Source organism: Quercus robur, chromosome 12 (genome assembly GCF_932294415.1).
Source record: "Quercus robur chromosome 12, dhQueRobu3.1, whole genome shotgun sequence".
In the NCBI taxonomy this organism is placed as follows: Eukaryota; Viridiplantae; Streptophyta; class Magnoliopsida; order Fagales; family Fagaceae; genus Quercus; species Quercus robur.
The window spans coordinates 38178386-38187381 of NC_065545.1; the positions used below are offsets into that span (position 1 = coordinate 38178386).

An 8996-nucleotide genomic window follows, 5' to 3' on the forward strand; every position below is an offset into this window, starting at 1 on the left:
TTGTCCTTTACATTGACATGCAATGGTAATGTACAAGAACTGTTGGAGTTTAGAATTTGAGCATAGCCGAAGTGTATTAACACAAACAATAAAATAAATATTAAATTATATTTCTGATTCTTAAAGTTGGGGATTGTCTTCATTTAGATCCATTAAAACTTTCGATTATTCATTTTGGTCTATCTTGATACCGATTTCAAAATGGATCTTTCATTCATTTTGGTCTAGTTTTTGTCCCAAGTTTAGATGAGTCATCTTCTGTAAAGGTTATCTAGAAGCCTTGAAATCTATTGATGCAAGTTTTTGGAGGATGCAGTAAATAGTGAATTATAATTAATAATAGCATGTCCATCTAAAGTCACAGACTCTCACAGATGCATTCTTGAAAAGTAGGGCTAAATGCATGTGATTATGATTGATTAATTATGATTAGTTCTTAATTAATTTCAATTAATTAAGTGCCAAAATCTCATTAGATTTTATAGTTTATACTTGAATTTCTTGTGTTCAAGTGGATAATCTTGATTTTTGAAAAATCAAGTAATAATCTCATAAAAAGGATGATTAATTAAAAATCTTAAAAATCATCGTAATTATCCAAAAACTTATCCGAAAATCTAGCTGGAACCACACTAGATAAGAAACGAGTTGATTCTAAGCATTGCACGATCCCTTAACACTTAATATGAAACAAACATGTAATGATTTTAATCCGAAAGTCTCACTCATCAAAATTCCAAAACATTCTCCATCAAGATTCAAGTCCATCATCAAATCCTCAAGATGATGTGTTTTTGAAGGCATATCAAGTGTCTGATCATTAGCACCCTAAGGTGTTAGACGGCAATCATCAAATCGACAATTAAGATCTTAATTTCACAACTTCCTCATCAGAGCAAGTGAATGATTGACGGATTAGTTTGGAAAGGGGAAGGCAACACCTCTCCATTTTCACAAGAAATCTCTCGTCTCTTGGAAGAGGTAGTGCATGCATGTACATCTCCAAATCTTTTTAATTCAAACCTTCAAAACAGCAATATGGAATCTACTAGCTGAACGTACATAGCGTGGAATATTTAATCAGTAACATTCATACATTAAAGGACCGAAAATAAAGGAATTTGGGCAAAAATTGAAATGGAATATGAAAAAGGGAGGGGAACAAAATACAATCTACATGTTTCTCTCCATGGATCCTCATTCCTATATTGATATTGTACATTTGCTCATTCATCTCCCATGGCCAGTTCCAATGCATAGTCATCCCTCTCCTGCAACATTGAACACAACAAAGAAATAACATTACCCAAAGAAAAAAATACATTGGCAGAAGTTTCCAATCCTTCTTTTGACTTTTTTTTTTTTCTTTTTCCTTTCTCTCTTTAATAACAAACTTCCCTCTTCACTTTTGCTCATTCAATTGTTGTACTTTTCCTGAGTTTTAAAGGATTAGGAACTTACAACTGGTCCTCGGGCAAAATATCTTCCAAATTGAAGCCAATACACCTGTAAATATCAAGTATTTAAAAATTCCATGACTGTATTAAATCAAGCAATAATTAAGCAGAAAACTTCCAAAATACTAAACACTTTTATGTCATTCCTTTTGCTTAAGGGGGAAAAGAGTGGGAAGATTTGTTCAGATAAAAAACCAAATGACACATTTAAGTTGCCATGATGAAATGGTATGTCCCCTCCCTTCCCTCTTTTTCCCTAACACACCTCCTGTCCAAGAATGGGACCAAAAAGATATTACATCTAAAGGGAAAAGGCTCTATCATGCTTCTAGACACAAAAATGCTGCCAAGAGGACATAATCTGACAACCAGAGTAGAGAGATTTCAAGAAAAATTTAATCCCACAATCTCCTATAACAAAGATTAAGAATTCCCCGCATAAAAAGGACGGTGCACAAGACTATCCTCCACAATAAAATTATTTAAGAATATAAGATCATCGCAATCGCTGTGGACTTGTTTAAAATAGTTAAATCTCAAAGCAATAATTTCAATTTCTATTTGATATCCAAACATGCTGTTAGTATTCTATCTAATTGAATTTCGCATCCATTTATGCTACCTCATCCTCGTCTTGTGTTTCTACTTCAAGGTCAGATGATGGGAAGCCCACGCAAAGTAGTGCATACCCCTGCATTTCAGAGAAATTTAATACAGTTTAGAGAGAGAGAGAGAGAGAGAGAGAGAGAGAGAGAGAGAGAGAGAGAGAGAGAGAAGAGAAGGTAAAGATATATGGACATGAAACTGGCATTGGTAACATCATACATAGACAGTAAACTGCATGAGTGTTTTCACAGTTATTATTTGGCCAGAGAAGAAGGTCTTCCAAAAGAGTAAAAGAAAGTTACCTCACTATAGGACTATAAATAGCACCAAAAGAGTTATGACCTTTGGTTGTATTGATCATATTAAACATGGGTTTTCCAATATATCAAGACAGTATAGAAAAATCATTAAACGCAATTACATGCATCCTTTGCCAAAGTTTCCACTTATTAGGTTAATTTATGTGGATTCATTTTGTGATTGATAGTCACTTTAAATCTAAAAAATATTATTTTCAATTCGATCTTACTTCTCAAGTATTCAAAAACAAAATAAATGATGGAAAAGATCTAGAAGGGTGAAATAAGCTAAAACCTTTTTCCAAAGAAAGTGCAAAGAGCACACTATCAGTTAAATGATGTTAGGAACCAGATCCAACTTAATATGCCAATTACATATGTAACATTGAAAAAAAATATAACTCAGCACCTAGAGAGAGAGAGAGAGACAAAAAGACAGACCTTTGACCTCCTTATTATCACTGAAAGAATGATTAAGATAGAAGGGAAAAACTATTCTATAATTTTCTCTTTATTTTCCATATTTTTTTTTTTTGGGGGTGGGGGCGCAAAGCAAAAATGTAAATAATCCAAACTAAATGGTTAGTGGAATTTTCCAGTTGACCCAGTCCTCCATATTAAATTTTTATGAAACAAAATTTTCATTTCTTTTAGTTTCCTAAACATCTCAGCCACCAAACTGAACCTTCAAGATAAACTTGTTCTGTCAAATTGATCAATCTTTCACTACTAGCCCCAAATCATAACAGATGAGTTAACAGATTGATTTACCAACCACAACTAAACAAGACAGGGAAACCCTCATTTATGGTCAATATAGGAAACCCCAAAGTAAACAAGGAATTGTATTCCATTTAAATGATGGCAATAATACAATACCTTTGATTTCAATTCTGCAGATATTCCTAGCGCTTCAGGCTGTCTAATTTGTCCAGATTTTACACGTACAGCACAGCTAGTACAACAACCTGTGACATATAAAAGCTTTTCAGAGAGGACAAACTTAACCAGTTATGTTACAAGGCCTATGTTAATGGTATTAAATTTTTTTTTTTGGCAAGTGCTGGAATAGCCAATAGCTTTATTGCTATAAAGTATTAAATGGAATATGGAACAAAAAGTTGAGTTATGGACTGGGATACTTATCGCTAGTGTACGCTGAGAACACTCAAATTTAATATGAACAGACTTTCTGAAGATTCTAAGGCATCTCATGCTGTTATAGATATTCAAAGTTCAAACCTCAACTAAATCTCACAGCTAATCTATATCGGTACGTGCCATTTTAGGCAAATCCTTTCATCTGTTACAAATGCATTCAAGCCCTAAACCAACAAGTTGTAATGAGCCCATAGCTGCAACCCAGTCCAAGACCCATCAAGACCAGCCCAACAGAGCACAATACACATTTGGAGGATCAGACATGAGGCTATCATTAAGAAACTACTTCAAGACTAACCAAGAGTAGTCAGCTTGTTACAGGGAGTCATAAAAGTTGTTAGTTGGTTAAAGAACCAATCTATAGTTTTCTTGATGCTAGCTTGTAAAATCCTAGTATAAATAATATGCACCTGTGTATTCATAATTAAGACAAGTCAAAGATAGTTTGTAGCTTAAGGATGTGCATAGACTACAGGGCACTCAACAAGGAGACTGTCAAAGACAAGTTTCCAATCCCTATAGTTGATGAACTCCTTAAACAGTTTTCTAGAACTGTTATGTTCTCAAAGTTGGACCTAAGGACAGGGTAGCATCAAATCAAAATGAGTAGAGAAGATGTGTCCAAGACTACTTTCAGGACACATGGGGAATTATGAATTCCTAGGCATGCCTTTTGGTTTGACCAATGGCCCTTCAACCTTCTAGAGCCTCATAAATGATTTGATGTTTTTAATCCATTCTTAAAGGAAGTTTAGTCCTTTTCAATGAAATCTGTATGCATAGGAAGACACTGGAAGAGCATATAATCCACCTCAAGAACATGTTGGGGACCTTGTATATGCCATGAATTCCAACCGTCAATTTGGATGCAAGGAGATAGTGTAGGGAATTAATCCGGAATTCCCAAACCTATGAGAAACAAAAAATTGAGAAAACACACGCCAAAGAAAAACAATCACATGCACAAGACAATATTTACGTGGTTCGACAATTTGTTTACGTCTACAAAGTTGCAGGGATTTCACTATTATCAGGAAAAAATACAAAGTGCGGCAGTACAGTTTTTCTCTCTAAAAAAAATTACAACAACAAAACCCTAATCACCAAAGTTGCATTCTACATCCTGCGCACAAGATTCACAATGGGCTACAAAACGGGCCAAAAATTTTTCCTCGGCCCAAGCCTCTGCTCCATGGACTAAGCCTTAGAAAATCTCACATTAAAAACCACGCAACATTATTCGGGTTGGGTCGGGTCGTTAACCAGATCAAATAAAACTAGGCTCCACAAAGCCCAACAAATAGAATACTTGGGCCACATCATCTCTAATGAAAGAGTCGAGACTGATCCTAAGAAGACATAAGCCCTATTCAATTGGCACTCACCAACTTCCTTGAAATCCTTAAGAGGATTCCTAGGCCTCACTGGTTATTACAACAAGTTCATCAAGGGGTATGTCCATCTTGCTGCTCCCTTGCCAAACTTACTGAAGAAAAATTCCTTTTCAATGGGATGATGCAGCTCAAGAAGTATTTGAAGAACTTAAGAAAGCTATTTGTAATCTATCAGTCCTTGCATCACTTGACTCTCCAAGACATTCATATTAGAATGTGATGAATCAGGCCAATGATAGGGAGTTGTCTTGATGCAAGAAAGGGGGGCCATAGCCTTTCACGACCAAGTTCTTAGGGAGAAGATCCTGCATTTGTCCACTTATGAGGAGGCCCTATCATCTAGGAAAGCCCTTCATTATTAAAACTAACCAACAGTCTTAAATTCCTCTTAGAATAGAAAATCGGCACCCTTGCTCAACAAAAATGGACTGCCAAACTTATGACCTACATGTTTCAAATTAAGTATAAAAAGGGGAAGGACAACAACCATTGTCCAAAAAAGAGGGAGGACCCAGCAAAATAAGCAGCCCTATCGTCGTAATATCCTACAAGAATTCTCCATTGCCAGGGTGTTTTGAAAGTGTTTTTTAAACATTGCTTTAAGATGTTGAATCTTTTATGATGGGAAGTTTGAAATTTCTATATACTAGTTGTGTGGATGGCATAACTATTAAGTTGTATTTTCACAATGGTTTTGAATTTAGATATACTACGACATGGGTTTCTGCCTATACCTTAACTTGAGTTGATTCCAGTTCACATATGCCCACATTCCAAGTGCTTATCTTGCAGTATTACATAAAATTTAATTTCCAAAAACACACATAACTCAACTAATATTACTATAATGTAAGCTTAGCTACAGCATTAACATTATCATTTCATTGCTTAGAGAACAATACCGTGCCTGCAAGCAAATGGAAGCGAGATATTTTGAGATTCAGCTGTGTGCAATATATACTGGTCCTGCTTTCTCAAAATTTAAAACAAAAATAAAATCAAGATTAAAAAAGCAAAAAAAAAAAAAAAAAAAAATGGGATTATTCTCGTCAACCACTCCGCGTACCTCGGGCACGAGGAACTCGTGAACCACTCCGCGTTGTGTGTCGTGAACAGTGACTTTATGGGTCGGGATCGAGGGGGAGAAGTTGTTGTTGTTGTTGTTGTTACCGGCTCGACCGGTCTGCGTTTGGAGCTCCGACGTCGTTTTTTCGCGGCGACATTTCAATGAACTAAAGCGGTGATTGTAAGCCTTCGGCGAAGAGAGTTGCCGGTACAGCGAAGTGCAGGAATTACAGGGAAGTCTAAGAAAGTCCATGGATATTATTTCTCTATCTATCTATCTCTTTGTCTCAGTCACTTTAATGTCTATTGCTTTTCTGTAAAGGGTTATAATGGGAAGTGGCGGTAAAAGGTGAAAAATGAGCAAAAACCAGTTTATTTTTTTGTTTTTAGCCTTGCAAGTCACAGGAAAGCTATGAGCCTATGACATTTAAAAAAATATTATATTAATTTTTTATTTTTTATTTTATATATATATATATATATATTGTTATAGTCTAAGAGATTATTTGATATTATCAAATAAAATGAATATGGTCAATTTTCAACCATTAATGAAATTTTATACTTGAAAAGATAAGTGAGATGTATAATTTGAATACTAATATGTAATTGAGGCATTGTTATCTGGAATTTATGAGTAAACCTAAACCATGACAATTAATGGCATATTTTTCATAACATATAACACCTTAGCCATATATTGTTTAACCTCAGGTCAAAATGAATTTTTGTGACCATAAATTTTGTTCTTGTATAACTATGTTGGAGTAAAGATTTCAAGAACGCAAGAGATCTAACTAGAAACTATTTGTATGGTCATCAAGTGGGTGACATATATGTTTGGCGTATGTCCTAGAAGCAGGGACTAACCTAGGATTTTGAGTTAAGAGGGGTTGGAGTATAAATATAAAAAAAATTATGAAATTTCAAATAAGCATTTATTAATTTCGTATTAACAAATTATCAATAAAGACAAATACACAAAATCATTATTTTATAATACATTATAATGCAATCATCTACTAACAAAGCTAAAAACACAAAATATCATTGTTTCTTATTACATTGGAGCATTTGCATTAGCTCATGCAAAAAATTTTGTCTAAGTATAATAACATACTTTTTTATTTTATATACTTACCTTTCAAAATATCTCATATTAGATTATTTATTTTGCACTACATTTCACGGAATACTATTCCCTTATCAATTTTTTTTATTATTATCTCAAATCATCTCTCTCTCCCTCAACAAAAAACCATTGCCCTCAATCTAAATAATTTCTAAAACATTTATTTGCATAACTACATTAGTGTAAAATTTCTGTCTATTTTAATATAATAATATACTTTTTTATTTTAGATACTTACTTTTCAAAATACCCCATATCAGATTATTTATTTTGTATTACATTTCATGGAATACTATTCCCTTATCAATTTTTTATTATTATCTCAAATCATCTCTCTCTCCCTCAACAAAAAACCACTGCCCTCAATCTAAATAATTTCTAAAACATTCATTTGCATAGCAACATTAACTGTGTAAAATTTTCCAATTAACCCCAAAATACACCAACATCAATCTATGTATCATTGTACAAAAATACAATTGTGCTATAGTAATTGTCTAAATTTGCAAAAATACATTTGTACTATAGTAATTGTGTAAATTTAAATAGCTACTGTAGCACAAATGTATTTTTGCACAATTATACATAGACTGATATCGGTGTATTTTGGGGTTGATTGGACAAATTGAGGTCTTATGTTGTTTTAAAACTAATACAAATGCTATTACAATGAAATCAATGTAAAATTGTAAGGGGGTCCAAATATAAAATTTTAAAAAATATACCCATATATAAAATATTTTTTTTTTAAGACAAGGGGGCTCGGGCCCCACCTAGTTCCTAGAAGCCAATCTACCAAGGAAAATCTGAAAGCTTGAAAGTCAATTTTCAATACCTATAATGTATGATGTAAAACATATCATATCAAGAACAAATGCCTGCACCATCGAGTTTTTTTTTTTTTTTTTTTAATTGGTAAGTTACATAAGCTAACAATGGGTGTTGAATAAATTTACTTCTAATACAAAATTTTATAATTTGCAGAAAGTAAACTTATTCAGTATTAAAATGTGGTGAGCTTTTGATAGACATTTCAAAATGTGAACAAAATAACATACTTCTTTGTAATAAGCTAGAGGAGAGAAAGAGATCAACACCTTTTTCACTCTTGCTAATTTGCTTGAGAAAGGACCAAAAACATTTTCTTCCTACAGAAAACATAGGGAATGTGGTTGTCACAATTATGATTACAGTAGTTTTTGGTCAGTTTAACTAGTGCCAAATTTTAGATGGTTCATTAGTCCAGTTTAACCAGTGCTAATTTGTTATAGTTTTTCCCCTACTCAACACCCAAACAGATTCTCAACTAAAATAGAATACAACATGCAAAACCTAGAAAAACCTAATACAACATCCAATATAGCCACTTGTAATAAGCACTCTGAGGAGAATATATACAACAAAATACCATTAAATTACATAACTCATCCTCATTAGGAATGTACATACTTTTCTTTTTGAAACTGCACCATCTATCACAGTTGTGGACGCAAGAAATTCTCTTTACACAAATGCAAATGCAAGTTTGTAATAAATTGAGATAGACTTCAGCATATTGAAAAATTAAAACCTAATTTCAAAGGGCACAAGCACTGAAGCACGCATACCTGATACATATCTAATATTCTACATAAGAACCCTAACAAACACATTCAATCTTGGAAATATGAATATAGAAATAAACATTCAATGAATATTCATATAAACTGCACCACGTCCACCTCATTCAATGTGTTTAACAATAAAATCCCTATATATATATATATATATAAAACAATAAAACCCTAAAGACTTCCTCTACTGTATGTGTGTTGTAAGCTGCACCACGTTCACCTCTTGTTTCTCTTCCCGTATAAATTTCCAACAATTTTTATCAAAGGGG

The 8996-nt window shown here is 33.4% G+C and overlaps 1 protein-coding gene across 2 annotated transcripts; it reads right to left on the reverse strand.

Moving 5' to 3' along the window:
• Positions 1-1024: 1024 nt before the first annotated feature.
• LOC126709443 (ferredoxin C 2, chloroplastic) lies at positions 1025-6297 on the reverse strand. Of its 2 annotated transcripts, none has more exons than XM_050409688.1 (6): positions 5984-6297; positions 5820-5886; positions 3242-3330; positions 2080-2148; positions 1462-1506; positions 1025-1271 (listed from the first exon to the last, which is right to left on the reverse strand). In XM_050409688.1, exons 1-6 carry the CDS (start codon positions 6233-6235, stop codon positions 1227-1229), a joined length of 567 nt encoding a protein of 188 aa, XP_050265645.1. In that variant the 5' UTR covers positions 6236-6297; the 3' UTR covers positions 1025-1226. The 2 variants fall into 2 exon arrangements, with proteins under 2 accessions (XP_050265645.1, XP_050265646.1); XM_050409689.1 differs by having other exon boundaries at positions 5820-5883; positions 5984-6294.
• Positions 6298-8996: the final 2699 nt, after the last annotated feature.

Bases quoted from the DNA above. Each gene is read 5' to 3' on its own strand.
- LOC126709443 (XM_050409688.1), bottom strand. From the start codon at position 6,235: ATGGACTTTCTTAGACTTCCCTGTAATTCCTGCACTTCGCTGTACCGG. The intron at 5,887-5,983 runs GTACGCGGAGTG...ATTTTGAGAAAG, and splicing joins ACGAGTTCCTCGTGCCCGAG to CAGGACCAGTATATATTGCA. The intron at 2,149-3,241 runs GTATTGTATTAT...TCTGAAATGCAG, and splicing joins CTGCAGAATTGAAATCAAAG to GGGTATGCACTACTTTGCGT.